The 21,905-nt window shown below is 43.4% G+C and overlaps 1 protein-coding gene across 1 annotated transcript; it reads left to right on the forward strand.

Annotated features, from left to right (window-relative positions):
• The first annotated feature begins 17,124 nt into the window (after positions 1-17,124).
• On the forward strand, positions 17,125-20,246 carry LOC142861022 (disintegrin and metalloproteinase domain-containing protein 20-like). The gene has a single exon (XM_076003622.1). It carries the CDS (start codon positions 17,386-17,388, stop codon positions 19,882-19,884), a length of 2,499 nt encoding a protein of 832 aa, XP_075859737.1. The 5' UTR covers positions 17,125-17,385; the 3' UTR covers positions 19,885-20,246.
• The last annotated feature ends 1,659 nt before the right edge of the window (positions 20,247-21,905 follow it).

A 21,905-nucleotide genomic window follows, 5' to 3' on the forward strand; every position in this document is an offset into this window, starting at 1 on the left:
GACTCCACTTACGAAATCAAACCTCTGGAGGCATCTTCCAAATTTGAACACCTGGTATCTTTGCTTGTGTCAGAAGAAAGACCAGGAGAGGCTCAAAAGTGTAACATTGACGACGAACAGGTGAATGAAGCATTTGAAAAGGTAAAACTTGCTGAAATTCCTAGAGCAGGCCCCGTTTATTTGTGGAGGCTTCATAAGAGACATATAAAAATTCACTACACAATTTCTAGTTCATTATCTTCAAAGATGGGTAAGAATATGACATTCATGATAGAGAATGTACTGATTATCAACAGCATACTACATACCATTTTCAAACAAGTTGATCTAAATGTCTTCATACGTGTTATGTGCATATGGAGGGATGAGGATCCTGTACCCCTTGATCGATTCCCTAATATCCACGAGTCTGTATCTGATTTTGGTTTGTGGAAATCTAAAGGAATTTATCAGGTAGCTTCACATGATACTTCACTTCTTTTAACAGGACATGCAGTTAAAGGAGCCCACTATTATACCAACTGGGATGCAATATGCAATCCCAACTGGGGATCAGTGTATGTATTTGTAACAAGGGTTCACATATTTTTTGCTGCAACTGTTGCAGCACATTCAATATGTCATCACATGGGTGTAGACCATGATGCGGAGTATTGTGTTTGTTTTCGAAGAAGCCACTGTCTCATGAGAAATCCGGCTGGTCTTCGAGATCTAATGAGTAATTGTACTTTCTATCGTATTCATCGAAGAGTACATGAATGGGATCCTTGTATAGGTTGGCCAAACCCTACTCCGTATAAAAATTTTCCTTATGTAGCACCCCGCTGTGGAGACAAGATCAAAAATGCGCAAGAAGAGTGTGATTGTGGCTCATTTAAAGACTGTGTTAATGATAGGTGTTGCGAAACCAATTGTGTCCTCAAAGGCGGCAGTCAATGTAACACAGGAGCTTGTTGCCAGAGGTGTAAACATGCTCCTTCTGGAATGATTTGCAGGGAAACACTTGGTATTTGTGATCTACCGGAATACTGTACTGGGCAAAACGAGACGTGTCCACCTGATGTCTACATTCAGGATGGAACTCCATGTTCAGCAGTAGCTGTTTGTGTGAGCGGAAACTGCAGTGACCGTGACTTGCAGTGTCAAGCCCTTTTTGGCTATGAAGTAAAAGATAGTAAACCAGTATGCTATCAAAAATTGAATATCATGGGTGACCGATTTGGAAACTGTGGGATTAGGTTAGTACGAGGGGGAGGTAAATCTGTGAAGTGTGAAGAAAAGGACGTTTTTTGTGGAATGCTGCACTGTAGTGGTGTCAAAACTCTTCCGGGTGGAGGTGAACACACTACCTTTCATAGAATAATAATGCACGATGCTCAAGAAGAAGAATGCTCTGGATATGATGCACACTTCGGAACAGAATTGCCAGAAATGGGGCTTGTAGTGGATGGTGCAACGTGTGGCCCAGGAAGCTACTGTGTACAACAGAATTGTACGTTTTATCAGGACATGAAGTTTGACTGTGATGTGAAGACATGCAATTTCAGAGGAGTGTGCAACAACAAAAAACATTGTCACTGTATTCGTGGTTGGAAACCACCAACTTGTGAAGTGAGAGGAGTAGGTGGCAGTTTAGATAGTGGCCCTCCACCTAATACTGAAGCTGGTTTTCGAGCCAGCATACGTGTGAATATAAACCATGCGCTAATTTTTGTCTTGATTCGTTTCAGTCTTTTTCTGTTTATACTTATCATCGGTTGCCTTACACAAGCAACGCGATCTGTAGAAGAGGTAACAGTGGAAGCTACTGAAGCACCTAAAGCACATAAAGCACATAAAGACTTGGTAAAGTCTCCCAAGAAATAATAATGAAAGCCCATGCAGAGGGGAAACTCACATTGGCACTTATTGTGAGAAATGATCAATAATCACTCTGACAACAACAGAATCTTTCGGCAATTCTGACGTCATCTGGCAATAAAATCACTTTGCAATTTGTGTCTGCTCGTGTCCTTAATACTCCCGTAGATGAGGGCATAAACCCTTAGACACTAACAAGAGGACCTGTACTTATTTACCATTTGGTGTCTAATATTTTCTAGATACCCCTGTAGCAAGTCTTGTGTGCAGTTGTATGTGCTTGTTTTTAACACTCTTAAGGTCTTTTTCTGATTGGTTATGTACGAGATTTCTGTTATTTGTCCATATCATTGTTAGTGCTAAACAAATAAGCATAAAAAGTAATTTTGGCAGAGGTGCAACAGGAAGATTAAACATCTTTTGCGTCACAGGTGCCTTGAATCTCAGCAGTGGTCAGGCCACCTGCTGACTGTGAGATCATACGCACAGTCTTAATAGTCCAGAGTTTCAAGGTGCACATTTTACCGTCGGAGATGAAATGTACTTTCCCAACGCTTCTGTGGCAATTAAAAGAAAGCACTTAAGAAAGGCCCGGGACAGTTTAGGCACTTAGTATGTGCTATCTGCTATCATTCTCATTATTATTCTTGTGTCGCGCTGTACCTGGGGTATTCCACATGTAATGTCTTTGGCATGTTATCTTTATTTTTAAGTCAGGACCTAAGGAGTCATTCTTCACTGATACATCACTTCTTAACGTCTCTGCTTGTCGAAGTCATAGGATCTCATTTTTTAAATCTCAGGAAGTGCCTAAGTACAGCCTGCCTATAAATCCTAGGATGAAGCTGAAACCTGATGTATGTACAGACATAAAATTTTAGCTAAAGGGAATCGGGAAGAATCACTTCAGAAACAGTGCACTAGAACAGGATCCGATACCCAGGAATGATTACATTCCTTCTGTTTAAACAACTCAGGTCTGAGATCAAATCTCTGTATGCAAATAGCAAATCTCTTTCTGAAAATGTCAAATCTGAATGCAGGTAGCCAGCAAAGGAGAGAGGAAGGATGTAGAACTAGAGAATCAATAGGGTTGCTGCCTAAGACATTGTAGTTTGTCCATCTTTTGTATAGCTCTGTTGGCCCCCATGTTTTGTCCAGTTGGCTTAATTGGAAAAGTCGCCCGGGTCTTCCTCCAGGGATGGGTTTGATCCCCTGTTACTGTGTCCTTGTCAAACATCAGTAGGTGCATTTGCACCTGGCACCACTGCCTACTAACAACCAGGCTGGATGACCATTTACTAAACCGGGTTCTATATCCGTGACCCAAAGGCAATTATTGAAAGTACAGTGTGTCGTCCAACAAGGAGAGTCATTTTGTTACTGTTTGAGCAGACCTTTTGTCAAAGTATTATAACTGTACGGCCTCGTGGCCTGTTTTTCTCTGTCTCTCTTTTTTCCTCCTGTCCAATATCTGCTCATATCCTTTCTGGTCTGTTTTGTATTTGTGAAGCAGTTTTGTTTTCCCCAAGCTGTTTCATCTGTAGTTCCATCAGTTCGAATGTGTGTGGTTTTCGCTGTGTTCATGTTGCTATGTTGAAAGTACTGAACTGTGTGTTTCAACTGGAGAAGAGGTCTGGTGTGACAGACAACTTGATTATTTCTGAATAGCATCTGATAATTCAGGTTAAAGGCCCTAAACAAAAAGGTGTTCATGTCAGCATTAAGGCCTAATATGAGTGTTCATTAAAAGCGGCCCCTCGTTGGTGCCAGAGATTTGAGACAGGCTCATCACACCCGTGTAACCTTGATGGCATTAACTCAGTCAACATAAGGGCAGAAAACTTCAGAGTCACCTTTAAGACGTTTCCCTCCTATTTTTAGAACATCCGTGTGTCAAAGGGAGGTGGTATTCCAGGTCAAACGGTAAGTGCTAGCTGGAGAGTGGAGGAGGAGCAAGGGGCCCCAAAAGAAGACAGGGATCCGGATAGAAGGCAGATGAGACAAGGGCGGGGTTATAACAGACAGGAAGGGGAAGGTCTTTGGGAAGGGAAGAACATTGAGGTTGTTGAAAAGAGGCCTCAAAAAGGCTAGAGTCTGTTCAAAAGGTTTCTTTTCTTGATTTCTTCATGCCAACGGGAGTAATCTATCCCTGGCGTGTCAGGTATTCCATTATCCTTCTTTTCTAAGATGCCACAAAAATGCACAAGTTTGACATGTCCCAAGTTACCCAGAGGCCACTGCTGTTCAAAATTATACTTTCTGGAATCATGCCACTGATGACTTTAATGGATTTACAAACTTTGTGCCGATGATATACCCAGCACAGATCTGGCCAGGGGTTTAGGTTGAACAGGAGTTTGCATAGTAAGAGACGTCTGAGAGAGCCTTGCCCTATCTTAGGAAAATCGCCTAAATCCTGCACTCATCCAAAGAATTGCAAAAGACAAAAGGAAAATACTGACTTCACTCTCACAAAAAGTTGGCCTACAAAAGAATCAAGGCCTGCAAACTCCATGCTATGAGGAAAACAAATCATAGAACAGGAACAGGACTCACCTCTCCACTCCAGGAAATCAGGATTTTTTGATACATGCTGTCTTTGACCCACAACTGGGCAGTGTTGGGGGTTTGTCCAAAACTATCCCAAGTAACAACACAAAACTATCAAATGTATATGTGTATGCGTGCACACACACACACACACACACACACACACACACACAGATATTGAAGTGACTCAAGAAGGCTTTAAAGGCTTTATTCAGTTGAGGCATATCAGGGGACTACCTGAAGGCTAGGTGACATCACAAGCGAACCAGGATCAGGGTTTTTACAAGCTAGGAAGGATTTGAATAAGTGTCCTTGTCATTTCAACCGTAGCGGCGGTTTTCACCTTGATCAAAACTTGTGGATGCGTTTGTTCCTGTTTTCCTGCCCCTTGATTGGAGTCCAATAACCAACAAAATGGTACTTCTGAGAACTGTTTTTACAAACCTTGGGATGTTTTTTGGATAGTCATGGAACGTGGGAGGTATATAGTAAACACAAAAAAGAAAGAAAGGAAAAATATAAAGGGATAAATGTAGAAGGAAGCAGGGACCCAGAGCACTTGCTGTCACGTTTGTCTTAAGTCTTTTGCACCTTCATTTCACAGGGGTCTGAGACCTCAGGTCAACTTTGCTGTACGCACCCATTCAGTTACCATTGCGTTAGGGTAGTTCCACATGGCTCCTAAGTCAGTTCCCTAGTTTACCCATATGATTCTCCATGCCTCTACTGAGGATCAGCAATGTTACCACCCCTTGCGATTCCAGGATCTACCACCCCCTCCCCCCAAATGATGACGCCCCACCTGCTGGTCCTTGGATACAAGATGTCTGATGTGGCCTGATGTCAGCCATAGCTTGCAGGTCTATGGGACTCATGCTGTTCCAGGGTGGTCAATGGCAAAGTCTGTCTAATGTTGACTGGACAAATAACTTTCCCCCTTGGTTGTTCAGGGCCTCTCCCAGGGCGGATGGTTCTTGGTGCTACAAGAACCAAGCAAAATCTTCACGCTACAAAAATCTTCATGCTTTCTCACTACCCCATATGTGACGCTACAGATCTCTACCGTAGACCTTCTTTTCGACTCTCCAGTCCTTTTTATCCCAGGCCCCAGACCGGTCAGTAAGGCCACTGGACACATCAGGTGGTATTTCATCAGCGGTCTCATAAGATAAGGTCCACTCTCCTTCCACATAAGGAAGATGACCAAGTGTACTGGTCATAACTCTGGCCGAGACAAACGGTTTTTCCTTTGCACTCTTTTTATACAGTTACCTCTCCAGAGCAATGTTACACAGCCATCTTCCATTTGGGGTTAGAACCCACATACTACCCATCCATAAACCAAATTCGGACATTACATTCTTCCTTCAGCTGGCTAAACAAATCCCCTTGGGGTCATGTATGCAGGCTGAGTGAGGTGCACAGCAAAACAATGGTGAATGATATGGTAACTGCTCACAGAGCTTACACATGCCTTCTCCTCTGCTATGAGCTTGTTATGCGATGTCCCATTTTTATCTTGCTTACTGTTCATTGCTGCCAGACTCCTCTGACTTGAGGTTCTAACAGAACCTGGCTCATACTGGACCATACAGGGCATGTGATCATTTGGAGCCACATGGTCAAAAATCTCATTTTTCCCAGGGCCCAGTTACACACCAAAAGCTACAGTTACACATCCACAGGCAGATGGCAGGGCCTTGCTTCGAAACACCAACGGCCCACATTGTGATTCTCCCTCTGGAGCTGGCCACAGATTCCACGCTGCATCTTTTCCCAGCATGGATACCCTCACAGGGCCAAAGACTGAGGGTGTGACAGGCTTTATGGCCCACGTCATTTGTACCTGTAGCGGAGGCTAGAGATCACCTCTACTCAGGTTGGTTCTTAAATGTGATGTTCAGCTGGGTTTAGGAACCAAATTGCCACGAGATAGATTAACGAGAGAAAAGCATACATGTCTTACTTAAGTTTTACATGGACATGGGGTTTCTCACAAGAATGTAAAGACCCAAATTAATGGGGCCAAGGCAGAAAGCTTTTGTAATTTTTAGACAAAAAAATGATGCCTTTGTGAAGAAATGCCAGGACTGAGGGATCTGGGACAGGGGCAGTAAATCCCAGGGAGATCACTAGGAGATCTGTTGGGGGTGGGAGTTATAAAGGTAGTGGGAGGTAAGGGTTACTTCAGTAAGTATATCTGTACAGGACTATTGCAGCAACAATTTCAAGTCTCTGCCGATAGGGTTATCTTCTCATCCTGCTGCAGAGAAGGCATCTGTCCCAAAGAAGGCGTTTTTATGGCTTGCAACATGTAAGGAAGGGCAGGTCAGATCGCTCCCTCTGCAATCACACTTTCTGAAGAGCTTCCAGCGTGAATAATCGATATACCAATTTGGCAGATTTTGGAGTTGCATATTTTTAACTCCTTTATTTCCCCAGTCTGAAACTTCCCTAACAGTTTCAAACATGAAAAGCTAGTTGGTATTATGGAGAGAAGAATTGGGTTAGGACCTGATTGGTGAGGGATTTGCAAAGGGAGAGGAGAACACAGATTACAGCGCGAATGGGCCAGCAGTAAAGAACAAATAAATACAAGAACATTTCCCCATATCCCATTAAACCAATCTCCTATCCCTAGGAATAGGCCAGTCCAATTGAACGGTTCAGCCTCATTTATATGACGAAGAGTGTTTACCTTGGCCTTCCTAAAGAGCAGATTAGACTCAATTTGTCCCCAACAATTTACATAGAAGCAGCACTCCTCGCCGAAGATTGCACAAGCGCCTCCTTGCACACTGGCTGTCAGGGTATCCAGAACTCGGAGAATTTGAAGTACCAGAGAGGCTAAACTGTTAACTTCTTACTGAGGTGTTCTCAATGCTTGCACAATAATGCCGAACTCTTGTTCTATTTCTGTGGAAAGACTGAGAATTTCCCTTTCCGTTTCGTAAGTTCCAGCCCCGGAAAATGGATCCCAGCACCGAAACGAACTTACAGTTGTAATACACAAGTGGGTTTTCTATAACATCTTGTCCTGTACATTTGTGTGTCACCACTTTATGAATAAAGGAGCCCACATTTGTGATTTGGCATTTAGGAGGAGTACCTGACGACAGAGGTGTTAGATATCTAAGCCTGTGTACTTCTGACCATCTAGGTGAGAGCCCGTCATACACCTTGTCTCCGCGCAAGATCAAAAGACCAGTGTGGTCCACAAACAAGGTCAGAGTGAAATTTGTGATCCACCAGATTGGGGTTTGTTGTGCCTTGTCCTCCGTTATATTGGTATCTGTGCATCTCTGTGTGTCCCTGTCAGTCCATGGGAGCAGAACAGGTTGCACGATATCTGCCATAGGAGATCACCGGTAGTTTGGTTTTGGCAGATATGGGGCTTGATTTTGTCCTCTGGCCAAAATAATCTAGATTTTTGGTCTATCTGTATATCATCTTTGGTGTCTGTTGGTCTCATGAGGGGAGAGGGAGCAACTCCAAGTTGCACAGGGCTGGTTTGTGGGTGATTTGGCAAGTGTCTGTACCATAAGAGTCCGTGTGAGGACCATTGATGACCTTCGGTGAGAGGCTTAAGGGTGCCATCTGTGCAATCAGATCCCAGGGTTGGAGTGTAGCACCACCTCGGCATGTTTTCTAAGAACGGCCCAGCACCATCTCTGCTTTCAGTGTCGAGGGAGGAGTTCTAACGACTTTACCTTGAGCTCTAACAGAGGCTTCTCTGTGTCCGGTAAACTCACCATAAACAGAAGCGGTGTGATGTTATTTTCTCAGCCGTAGATGCCATACCATTGTCATACATCCACAATCCAAACTTGGTCCACCAGGCACTTGCATCAGCAGGAATAAAATAAGCTCAGGTTCTTTTGCATAATCTAGATGTTGACATAACCAGCAAGCAGATCAGTGAGTTAACGTGGCCAGAGTTCGGAAGAATCGTGCAAGGTGGTGTCGGGTCTGTGTCTAACCGATTGAGAGAACAGTAAGGGTTAATAATAGCAAGACAGAGCTTGAAACTAAGTCCATAGCCGAGGATCAGAAGGAGAATAGAATAGACTGAGACAGTCTCTACTCAGACTTTTAACAGGTGGTCAAAGAGCGGGGAAAGCTTCATTAAAAAGAGAAGGGGGGGTGTGAGGATCAAGATGGCGGACGAGAAACACTGCCAGACAGAGTGTCTCTGCAGAAATGACAGATTCTAGCAGAAATTAGAAAAAAGAAGCAAGAAGATGAGCATACAGCGGACGATGGCCGGAAGGAGGGGTACCTGAGACCCCGGGAGACTCCACGGGACGAGGCTACGGAGGAGAACTGGAAGCTGAGACCGCCGGAGCGGCCCAGGGACAAGCGGGAAGGGTAGGTGGATCAGTCACCTTTCCCCTCCCCTGCATATGGGACTGCTGGTGGGCTCCCCAGCGGGTGGAGAGACTTCCGGACACCAGCCTGAGGGCGGCCGCTGCCAGCTAGCGGTGAGCCTGTGGCGGACACGGCACCAGGCTCCCAACTCCCTCCGGGCACCTCCGTGTGCACAGACCCGAGCCGCGCGGCAGGCGCCATATTGCCTCCTCCTCCCCTTCCCCGACCCTACCCGCGGCTGCCCAGAGACACAATACAGCCCCTAGCCAGAGGCACCTCCAGGGAACGGGACCTTCCCTTTTGGGACCCTACAGTTGACTAAGGGGAACTCAGACTGTGAGCTCCCTACCCGCCAGCCCTCCCAGGTGCTGCTGGCCCGGTGTTCCCAGGAGAATGGTGCAGACTCAGAGGCTGAGAGACATAGACCCAGCTTGGGCTCCCTGTGGGTGAATTGGGACCGGAACTCCTCTCCCTGGTGGGGATACAGTTTAAACTCTGGGACCCAGAGGTCGGACCTACAGACCAGATCCCGTGCACCCAGGTCTAGCATTGCCTGGGGCACAGAAGGGATATATGTGAACAGCCTACTGAGGTGTGTGTGCCTTCAGGGGCAGATCAGCGTCCTAGAGGGCAACCCTCCTCCCAAAAGGAGGCCGTACACCCAGCCCAGGTGGCGTCTCTGCGCAGGGAACCTCCCCGCCGGCATCACAATCCGGGGAGGCCTGGTGGCGTGTGGTCTGGCCCGCTGGCAGAGGCCCAGGAGTAGCTGCGGAGTTGGGGAGGGTGGAAAGAAGCGAGGCCCACTCGAGACTGCCGGTCTCAGACAGCCCCACCCCCCACAAGCAGACTTTCTGGCTGAGCGGGGCCATTCCAGCCCCGCCCTGACAGCTTTTCCTGGAAGCAGAGGACAGAACTTTGACCCCTGCTAACGGCATTGGTGGTGCCTGAGGACAGGCTTACCCAACCCAGCTCTGCCCAGAACAAGAGCTGATAACAGGACACAAAAACAATAGCATAGCCTGTTCCTCCAAGCAAGCGCCACCTACTGACAGGGACAGCATCCTGCACAGCCTTTTCACGGCACCCACTGACTCGTTATACAGGGAGTGGTCGAATCTCACCCACAGACACCACCTAACGGCTCAGAAACTAAACAAGGCGTGTGAATACCCAAACAACAACCTAAAGGAAAGAAACAACAACTGATCGACATGGGAAGAAATCAGCGAAGGAACTCAGGAAATATGAAGAACCAAACGGAAAACACACCCCCAAAGAGGAGCACCAGCACCCTAGAAACGGACACCAACCAAAATCAGGCAACCAAAATGACAGAAGAGGAATTTCGTATGTGGATCATAAGAACACTCACCGACCTGCAACAACAACTCAATAACCAACACAAAGAAACCACAAAAAGCCTCCAGGACCTAGAAGAATAGTTCACTAAAGAAATAGACACAATGAGGAAAAGTTTAACCGAACTCCTGGAAATGAAGAATCAATTCAGGGAACTACAAAATACAGTGGAAAGTCTCAAGAACAGGGTAGATCAAACAGAAGAAACAATCTCACAGCTTGAAGATAACACCCTCCAACTAACTAAAACCGTCACAGAGATAGAGCAGAGAAACAAGAGAAAAGAGCAAAGCCTACAAGAGCTGTGGGATTATGTGAAGAAACCTAATGTGAGGGTCATAGGGTTACCAGAAGGGGAAGAAGACAACACTCAAGGGTTGGACAAGCTATTTGAAGATATAATAGAGGAAAATTTCCCAGGCCTTGCTCAAAATCTCGATATACAAGTTCAAGAAGCTCAGAGGACCCCGGGGAGATTCAATGCAAACAGGAAGACGTCACGACATGCAGTCATCAGACTGACCAAAATATCAACTAAAGAGGCCCTTCTAAGAGCTGTAAGACGAAAGAAGCAAGTGACATACAAGGGAAAGCCAATTCGAATAACACCAGACTTCTCTACTGAGACTTTACAAGCAAGGAGAGACTGGGGCCCCATTCTCACTCTTCTGAAACAAAACAATGTCCAGCCTAGAATCTTATTCCCTGCAAAACTAAGCTTCGTATGTGAAGGAGAAATAAAGACATTCTCTGACAACCAAAGTCTCAGAGAATTCACCAAGACGAGACCAGCCTCACAACGAGTACTCAAAACAGTGCTACGCACAGAACACCATAATAAAAACTCGTGAATATAAAAACAACCAAAACCCAAAGATTAAAGGCCAGATAATACAATGGCTCAAGAGAGAAATCAAAGCAACAACATCCAACCCAACAGAATGAACAGTAATCTACCTTACCTATCAGTTCTCTCAATAAATGTGAATGGCTTAAACTCTCCACTCAAGAGACATAGGCTGGCTGAATGGATAAGAAAATGCAGGCCAAGTATATGGTATCTTCAGGAAACACATCTAACCTGCAAGGATGCATATAGACTAAAAGTAAAAGGTTGGAGATCAGATTTCTAGGCAAGTGGAAGCCAAAAGAAGGCTGGCGTGGAAGTTCTAATTTCAGACGATTTAGTTTTTAAACCAACAAAAGTAGTGAAAGACAAAGAGGGTCATTATATAATGGTGAAGGGCACACTTCAACAAGAAGAGATAACAATTTTAAGTATATATGCACCCAACTTAGGTGCACCCAGTTTCATAAAGCAAACCTTACTGGAGCTAAGCAAATGGATTAATAGCAACTCCATAATCACCGGAGATTTCAACACCCCACTGACGGCACGAGACAGGTCCTCCAAACAGAAAATTAATAAAGAAATAATGAACTTAAACAAAACCTTGGAACAACTGGGTCTGACTGACATCTACAGGACATTCTACCCAAAATCCACTGAATATACGTTCTTCTCATCAGCTCACGGGGCATTCTCTAAGATTGACCATATCCTAGCACACAAAGTAAATCTCAAGAAATTTAAAAAAATAGATATCATACCATGTACCTTCTCAGATCACAGTGGAATAAAAGTAGAAATCAACCCTAACACAAACTCACATTTCTACACAAAAACGTGGAAATTAAACAACCTCCTACTAAATGATTACTTCATAAATGAAGAAATCAAGATGGAAATAAAAAAATTCTATGAAGAAAACGACAATGGAGAGACAAGTCATCAAATCCTCTGGGACACAGCTAAGGCAGTTCTGAGAGGAAAGTTTATCTGCATAAATGCCTATAACCAAAAGACAAAAAGATCACAAATAGACAATCTAACGAAACGACTCAAAGAGCTGGAAAAAGAAGGACAGACCAACCCCAAACCCAGCAGAAGAAGTGAAATCAACAAGATCAAATCAGAAGTAAACGAAATTGAAAACAGGGAAGCTATTCAGGAGATTAATAAAGCAAAAAGTTGGTTCTTTGAAAAAATAAACAAAATTGACACACCATTGGCTAAGCTAACGAAAAGCAGAAAAGAGAAATCTCTAAGAAGCTCCATCAGGAACACAAAAGGAGATAGCACAGCTGATCCCAAAGAGATACAAGATATAATTTATGAATACTACAAAAATATTTATGCACGCAAACTGGAAAATGTGGAGGAAATGGACAAATTTCTGGAAACATACAGCCTCCCTAGGCTCAACCAGGAAGAAATAGATTCCCTGAACAGACCAATCTCAACAGCTGAAATAGAAACAGCAATTAAAAATCTCCCTAAAAAGAAAAGTCCCGGTCCAGATGGCTTCACACCCGAATTTTACCACACTTACAAAGAAGAACTAGTACCTATCCTGCAGAAACTATTCCGCAACATCGAGAAGAATGGAAACCTCCCCAACACCTTTTATGAAGCGAATATTACTCTGATACCAAACCCAGGAAAGGATGCAACAATAAAAGGAAACTACAGACCAATATCCCTAATTGATACAGATGCAAAAATTTTCAACAAAATATTAGCTAACCGAACCCAGACACTTACCAAAAAAATAATCCATCACGACCAAGTGGGCTTCATCCCAGGGATGCAGGGATGCTTCAACAGACGTAAATCTATAAATGCAATTCACCACATAAACAGAAGCAAAAACAAAGACCACATGATTCTTTCAATAGATGCAGAAAAAGCTTTTGACAAAATTCAACACCCTTTCATGATACGAACACTTACTAAAATATGCATAGGACGTAGGACATACCTAAAACTGTTATAAGCCATATATGACAGACCCATAGCCAACATCATACTGAATGGGGAAAAATGGAAAGCATTCCCACTTAGAACTGGAACCAGACAAGGCTGCCCACTATCTCCACTTCTGTTCAACATAGTGCTGGAAGTCCTGGCTACAGCAATCAGACAGGAAAATGGAATTAAAGGTATCCAAATAGGGGCAGAAGAGATCAAACTTTCACTGTTTGCTGATGATATGATATTATATCTAGAAAACCCCAAAGATTCAACCAAGAAACTCCTGGAACTGATCAATGAATTTCGTAAAGTCTCAGGATACAAAATCAATACACAGAAATCAGAGGCATTCCTATACGCCAACAACAATCCAATTGAGAACCAAATCAAAGACTCAATTCCCTTCACAATAGCAACAAAGAAATTAAAGTACCTAGGAATATACTTAACCAAGGAGGTAAAAGACCTTTACAGGGAGAACTATGAAACACTGAGGAAGGAAATAGCAGAGGATGTAAACAGATGGAAATCCATACCATGCTCGTGGATCGGCAGACTCAACATCATCAAAATGTCTATACTAACCAAACCGATCTACAGATTCAATGCAATACCTATTAAAATCCCATCAGCATTCTTCACAGATATAGAAAAAATAATTTTACGCTTCGTATGGAACCAAAGAAGACCCCGAATATCAAGAGCAATTCTAGGCAACAAAAACAAAATGGGAGGCATTAAAAGGCCAGATATCAAACTATACTAGAAAGCTCTAGTAATTAAATCAATATGGTATTGGCACAAAAATAGGAATATTGACCAGTGGAACAGATGTGAGAATCCTGATATAAAACCATCCTCATATAGCCATCTAATCTTTGACAAAGCAGACGAAAACCTACGCTGGGGAAAAGAATCCCTTTTCAATAAATGGTGCTGGGAAAACTGGATAGCCACCTGTAGAAGGCTAAAACAGGACCCACACCTTTCACCTCTCACAAAAATCAACTCACGCTGGATAACAGACTTAAACCTAAGGTATGAAACTATTAGAATTCTAGAGGAAAATGTTGGAAACACTCTCCTAGACATCGGCCTAGGCAAAGAGTTTATGAAGAAGTCCCCAAAGGCAATCACAGCAGCAAGAAAAATAAATAAATGGGACATGATCAAACTACAAAGCTTCTGCACAGCCAAAGAAATAGTCATGAAAGTAAACAGACAACCTACAGAATGGGAGAAAATTTTTGCATCCTATGCATCCGATAAGGGACTGATAACTAGAATATACTTAGAACTCACGAAAATCAGGAAGAAAAAAATCAAATAACCCTATTAAAAAGTGGGCAAAGGATTTGAACAGAAACTTTTCTAAAGAAGACAGAAGAATGGCCAACAAACATATGAAAAAATGCTCAACATCTCTAATCATCAGGGAAATGCAAATCAAAACCACAATGAGATATCACTTAACTCCAGTGAGAATGGCCTTTATCAAAAAGTCTCCGAACCATAAATGCTGGCGTGGATGCGGAGAGAGAGGAACACTCCTACACTGCTGGTGGGACTGCAAACTAGTTCAACCTTTGTGGAAAGCAATATGGAGATACCTTAAAGCGATACAAGTGAATCTACCATTTGATGCAGCAATCCCATTGCTGGGCATCTACCCAAAAGATCCAATGACACTCTACAAAAAAGACACCTGCACTCGAATGTTTATAGCAGCACAATTCATAATTGCAAGGCTGTGGAAACAGCCCAAGTGCCCATCAATCCAAGAATGGATTAATAAAATGTGGCATATGTATACCATGGAGTACTATTCAGCTCTAAGAAACAATGGTGATATAGCATACTTTATATTTTCCTGGTTAGAGCTGGAACCCATACTATTTAGTGAAGTTTCCCAAGAATGGAAAAACAAGCACCACATATACTCACCAGCAAATTGGTATTAACTGAACAGCACCTAAGTGGTCACATAGGTACTACAGTAATAGGGTGTTGGGCAGGTGGGAGGGGGGCGGAGGGGCAGGTATATACATATATAATGAGTGAGATGTGCACCATCTGGGGGATGGTCATGCTGGAGACTCAGACTTGTGGGGGGAGTGGAGGAAATGGGCATTTATTGAAACCTTAAAATCTGTACCCCCATAATATGCTGAAATAAAAAAAATCCTTTCAATTAAAAAAAAAAGAGAGAGGAGGGTTTTTTTCTTTGTTCGTTTGTTTTGGGAGAGGAAATAGGGAGATCTATGAAGGGAAGAAGATAGGCACAAATGGAATTTTTCATCTATGATCTTGGGGAAAACTGCCAACTGTTGGGGTGAAGGGAAAACTTCCCCTTCGCCCTCAGAGGTTCACCGAAAAATCAACGCACAGAAAAGCAGATTTAATAAGAGAAAAGTTATGAAATTTATTTTAATGTATATACATGGGAGCCCTCGTAATATGGAGATGCAACTCCCCAGTGGAGTTCAGAAGTTTATATGCCTTTCTGATAAAATGTGTTATGGGAGGGGGAGAAGAGAAATTCTGTTGAGGGGCAATAAAGGGTTACTAGGGAGGATGAGTGGATGGGGGAGGAAGATTAAGTATAGTTCCCTTAAAATTTAAAGGAGCCTGAGAGATGGGCCATTGTCTTCTTAAAAAGTCTGTTCAGGTATGGTCACATTCCCAGTCTTACAGGGAGGGGAAGAAAAGAACAATTGCTCTCCTGGGTGGGTCTGGATCTCAGGCAGATAAAGAAACTTCAGTGAGGGGCGGGCAGCGGAAGCGAGAAGGTCAGAGAGATGTTGAGGCTTCTTTATTCAGTCCAGAATATCAAAATGCCATGAATGCCATATTTTGGGGTGAAAATATTTCTAATTTCCTTCACTACCATGAAGAAAAGGTATCCATTTCTGGGGCCTGGGAATTGGCCCTGGAAATCTTTACTTTAAGGCCACCTGTAGGGATGGTTTTCCAATTATCCTGGGAGTGCTGAGGGCCCTCTACCTTGGTGTGTCTAGCATAAGCCCAGTAGCATTTTTCTTTCATTTTGATGGCAGTGTAGACGGTTTGTGTTGGGGTTTAGAAAACAGTACCCCAAAATAAAGGCCTCAGTAGGGGCCTCAGAAGCAAAAGTTTTTCTCTGACCTTCTTTAGCTTCCTATCTCTTAGTTTCATTCTCCCCTGAGGCTACCCACTGAAAGTGTTAATGGGATCTGTCTTCCCCATGCCAGGTCATAGAAACCAGAGCCTCTTTTCTCAAAAGCTAACTATGAGACCTGACATCATTGTGTGCAAAAATTGGCCATAACGAAGTTATCTGACCTATCTGGCTTGTCTGTAGGTCATAAGACACCCATTCCAGAAAGGGCTCTGCCCTACATCCAGGAGAAAGGAATGCATGCCCGGAGAGGCCAAGAAGAAAGTAGACTGACAGGGCTCGCTGGGTATCCCCACTCAGCCCGTTAGCACTAGATCATACATACCCTTTCTGTCCAAACGTATTTCTACATGGCTGCCTACACTTTATTGAAGCGAAGCACAAAAATGGACAATTTCCCCTGTATCTTTGGGTGTGTGTTCTCAAGGCTCCCATGTATACACAGTAAATAAGTTTGTATGCTTTTTCTCCTATTAATCGAACTGCCTCATGTAAGTCAACTGGCGTAAGTGAAACTGCTGATTATATTTCCATTCCCTCAGATTCCTTTGGAATATTCGAGAACGTCATACAAAGTAAATTATACTTTACCTCATTGGGTCTGGTATCTTTGTCTCATAATTTCTGTGAAATTCATCCATGTTCTTGCATGTTTTAGTATTTTGTTCATATTATTATTGAGTATTTTTCCACTGAACGAATATAAATTTGTTTACCCATTAAGCTATTAAGGATTAGTTCTCGGTTTCTAGGTTGTGGAATAAACTTATCAATAATGCTGCTATGAACATTCATTGGCACGACTGTGGACTGTGACTAAGTTCCTAGGACTGGAATTGCTTGACCATAAGGTAAGCAACAGTTTAACTCGATAATAAACTATTATTACACATCCTAATTTTTCTATTGTTGACATCACTTTACTCTTAAAATCCATCAATCACACCCAACTCCATCTAGTTTCTATAAAGTGCACTTCTACCCTCAGAATTCCTTTAAGGAATTGAGCTTCCCTCTCCTTACCATTTGTTTACAATTCCCTCTTTTAATTTCATGTTGAATCGTTTCCTCATTTAGGATTAAGAAATAAGTGATTAGCTACCCCTGGTTTGCACCAATGCCATTTGTTCTTCCCCCATTTACGACTCCCCTTAGAGAACACGAACTTTTAAGCCCAATTCTACAACAGTTTTCTTAATTCCTTCTATTTTGTCCCCCTCTTGCCTAGGTCCCCAGGCCTGGGTCCTCAGCTCACTGAGCACAGCCTCCCCTGATGAGCACACCATTGTTATGTAATAGTCTAACCCTGCCCATTCAGCTGTCAGGAAGCCCCAAGCCTGCAACCTCACTCTGCTTTCTTCATGGGTGCCCTGGTGAGAAGGTTGATGTTTTGGGGGTAGTCTTGCCTACCTCCCACTTGACTGCATTTTTCTGGGCAAAGGCGCTCTTACTCATGGGGCCTGCCTGGCTCCAGGTCCCCCTGACGGGTACTCTCTGGTTACTGGTGCTCTGGGCATTTCTATCCCCTGTCTGCTGCTCCCATGATCCACCAGTATGGCGCTTCGCTTCCTCTGAAATTGTGATCCCCAGGAAAGTGCCCCCTAGGAGGGGTGGAGTTGAGACGCCAGACCAGCTCTCCTACAGCATACGCTTCCAGGGCAGAAGGCATGTGATCCACATGAAGCTGAAGAAGGCCTTGCTGCCCAGACATTTTCCTATTATTACTAATAATGACCAAGGGGCCATGCAGGAGGACTATCCCTTTGTTCCCCGAGACTGTTACTACTACAGCTACCTGGAAGGAGTTCCGGGGTCCATGGCCACACTGGACACTTGCTATGGAGGTCTGCGTGGCATGATACAGGTGGATGACTCCACTTACGAAATCAAACCTCTGGAGGCTTCTTCCAAATTTGAACACCTGGTATCTTTGCTTGTGTCAGAAGAAAGACCAGGAGAGGCTCAAAAGTGTAACATTGACGACGAACAGGCGGATGAAGCATTTGAAAAGGTAAAACTTGCTGAAATTCCTAGAGCAGGCCCCGCTTATTTCTGGAGGCTTCATAAGAAACATATAAAAATTCACTACACAATTTCTAGTTCATTATCTTCAAACATGGGTAAGAATATGACACTCATGATAGAGAATGCAATGATTATCAACAGCATACTACATACCATTTTCAAACAAGTTGATCTAAATGTCTTCATACGTGTTTTGTGCATATGGAGGGATTGGGATGGAGTACCCCTTGATGAATTCCCTAATATCCACGACTCTGTATCTGATTTTGGTGTGTGGAAAGAACATGGTATTTATAAGGAGGCTAGCCACGATACTTCAATTCTTTTAACAGGACATGCAGTTAAAGGCGCCCACTATTTTGCCTTCCAGAACGCAATGTGCAATGCCAACTGGGGAGTAGTGTATGTATTTGTAACAAGGGTTCACATATTTTTTGCTGCAACTGTTGCAGCACATTCACTAGGTCATAACATGGGTGCAGAACATGATGAGCAGTATTGTGTTTGTTTTCGAAGAAGCCACTGTCTCATGAGCAGTCCTGCCGGTCTTAGAGATCTAATGAGTAATTGTAGTTATTATGCTATTCATCGAAGACTACTTGAATGGGATCCTTGTTTAAGTAGTCCAAACCCTCCTCCATATAAAAATTTTCCTTATGTAGCACCCCGCTGTGGAGACAAGATCAAAAATGCGCAAGAAGAGTGTGATTGTGGCTCATTTAAAGACTGTGTTAATGATAGGTGTTGCGAAACCAATTGTGTCCTCAGAGGCAGCAGTCAATGTAATACAGGAGCTTGTTGCCAGAGGTGTAAACATGCTCCTTCTGGAATGATTTGCAGGGAAGCACTTGGTATTTGTGATCTACCGGAATACTGTACTGGGCAAAACGAGACGTGTCCACCTGACGTCTACATTCAGGATGGAACTCCATGTTCAGCAGTAGCTGTTTGTGTGAGCGGAAACTGCAGTGACCGTGACTTGCAGTGTCAAGCCCTTTTTGGCTTTGAAGTAAAAGATAGTAAACCAGTATGCTATCAAAAATTGAATATCATGGGTGACCGATTTGGAAACTGTGGGGTTAGGGTAGAACGAGGGGGAGGTCAATCTGTGAGGTGTGAAGAAAAGGACGTTTTTTGTGGAATGTTGCACTGTAGAGGTGTCAAAACTCTTCCGGGTGGAGGTGAACACACTACCTTTCATAGAATAATAGTGCACGATGCTCAAGAAGAAGAATGCTCTGGATATGATGCACACTTCGGAACAGAATTGCCAGAAATTGGGCTTGTAGTGGATGGTGCAACGTGTGGCCCAGGAAGCTACTGTGTACGACAGAATTGTACGTTTTATCAGGACATGAATTTTGACTGTGATGTGAAGACATGCAATTTCAGAGGAGTGTGCAACAACAAAAAACATTGTCACTGTATTCGTGGTTGGAAACCACCAACTTGTGAAGTGAGAGGAGTAGGTGGCAGTTTAGATAGTGGCCCTCCACCTAATACTGAAGCTGGTTTTCGAGCCAGCATACGTGTGAATATAAACCATTTGCTAATTTTTGTCTTGATTCGTTTCAGTCTTTTTCTGTTTATACTTATCATCGGTTGCCTTACACAAGCAACGCGATCTGTAGAAGAGGTAACAGTGGAAGCTACTGAAGCACCTATAGCACCTGAAGCACCTATAGCACCTGAAGCACCTAAAGCACATAAAGCACATAAAGACTTGGTAAAGTCTCCCAAGAAATAATAATGAAAGCCCATGCAGAGGGGAAACTCACATTGGCACTTATTGTGAGAAATGATCAATAATCACTCTGACAACAACAGAATCTTTTGGCAATTCTGACGTCATCTGGCAATAAAATCACTTTGCAATTTGTGTCTGCTCGTGTCCTTAATACTCCCGTAGATGAGGGCATAAACCCTTAGACACTAACAAGAGGACCTGTACTTATTTACCATTTGGTGTCTAATATTTTCTAGATACCCCTGTAGCAAGTCTTGTGTGCAGTTGTATGTGCTTGTTTTTAACACTCTTAAGGTCTTTTTCTGATTGGTTATGTACGAGATTTCTGTTATTTGTCCATATCATTGTTAGTGCTAAACAAATAAGCATAGAAAGTAATTTTGGCAGAGGTGCAACAGGAAGATTAAAGATCTTTTGCGTCACAGGTGCCTTGAATCTCAGCAGTGGTCAGGCCACCTGCTGACTGTGAGATCATCCGCACAGTCTTAATAGTCCAGAGTTTCAAGGTGCACATTTTACCGTCGGAGATGAAATGTACTTTCCCAACGCTTCTGTGGCAATTAAAAGTAAGCACTTAAGAAAGGCCCGGGACAATTTAGGCACTTAGTATGTGCTATCTGCTATCATTCTCATTATTATTCTTGTGTCGCGCTGTACCTGGGGTATTCCACATGTAATGTCTTTGGCATGTTATCTTTATTTTTAAGTCAGGACCTAAGGAGTCATTCTTCACTGATACATCACTTCTTAACGTCTCTGCTTGTCGAAGTCATAGGATCTCATTTTTTAAATCTCAGGAAGTGCCTAAGTACAGCCTGCCTATAAATCCTAGGATGAAGCTGAAACCTGATGTATGTACAGACATAAAATTTTAGCTAAAGGGAATCGGGAAGAATCACTTCAGAAACAGTGCACTAGAACAGGATCCGATACCCAGGAATGATTACATTCCTTCTGTTTAAACAACTCAGGTCTGAGATCAAATCTCTGTATGCAAATAGCAAATCTCTTTCTGAAAATGTCAAATCTGAATGCAGGTAGCCAGCAAAGGAGAGAGGAAGGATGTAGAACTAGAGAATCAATAGGGTTGCTGCCTAAGACATTGTAGTTTGTCCATCTTTTGTATAGCTCTGTTGGCCCCCATGTTTTGTCCAGTTGGCTTAACTGGAAAAGTCACCCGGGTCTTCCTCCAGGGATGGGTTTGATCCCCTGTTACTGTGTCCTTGTCAAACATCAGTAGGTGCATTTGCACCTGGCACCACTGCCTACTAACAACCAGGCTGGATGACCATTTACTAAACCGGGTTCTATATCCGTGACCCAAAGGCAATTATTGAAAGTACAGTGTGTCGTCCAACAAGGAGAGTCATTTTGTTACTGTTTGAGCAGACCATTTGTCAAAGTATTATAACTGTACGGCCTCGTGGCCTGTTTTTCTCTGTCTCTCTTTTTTCCTCCTGTCCAATATCTGCTCATATCCTTTCTGGTCTGTTTTGTATTTGTGAAGCAGTTTTGTTTTCCCCAAGCTGTTTCATCTGTAGTTCCATCAGTTCGAATGTGTGTGGTTTTCGCTGTGTTCATGTTGCTATGTTGAAAGTACTGAACTGTGTGTTTCAACTGGAGAAGAGGTCTGGTGTGACAGACAACTTGATTATTTCTGAATAGCATCTGATAATTCAGGTTAAAGGCCCTAAACAAAGAGGTGTTCATGTCAGCATTAAGGCCTAATATGAGTGTTCATTAAAAGCGGCCCCTCGTTGGTGCCAGAGATTTGAGACAGGCTCATCACACCCGTGTAACCTTGATGGCATTAACTCAGTCAACATAAGGGCAGAAAACTTCAGAGTCACCTTTAAGACGTTTCCCTCCTATTTTTAGAACATCCGTGTGTCAAAGGGAGGTGGTATTCCAGGTCAAACGGTAAGTGCTAGCTGGAGAGTGGAGGAGGAGCAAGGGGCCCCAAAAGAAGACAGGGATCCGGATAGAAGGCAGATGAGACAAGGGCGGGGTTATAACAGACA

Source organism: Microcebus murinus, chromosome 6 (assembly GCF_040939455.1).
Source record: "Microcebus murinus isolate Inina chromosome 6, M.murinus_Inina_mat1.0, whole genome shotgun sequence".
Taxonomy (NCBI): Eukaryota; Metazoa; Chordata; class Mammalia; order Primates; family Cheirogaleidae; genus Microcebus; species Microcebus murinus.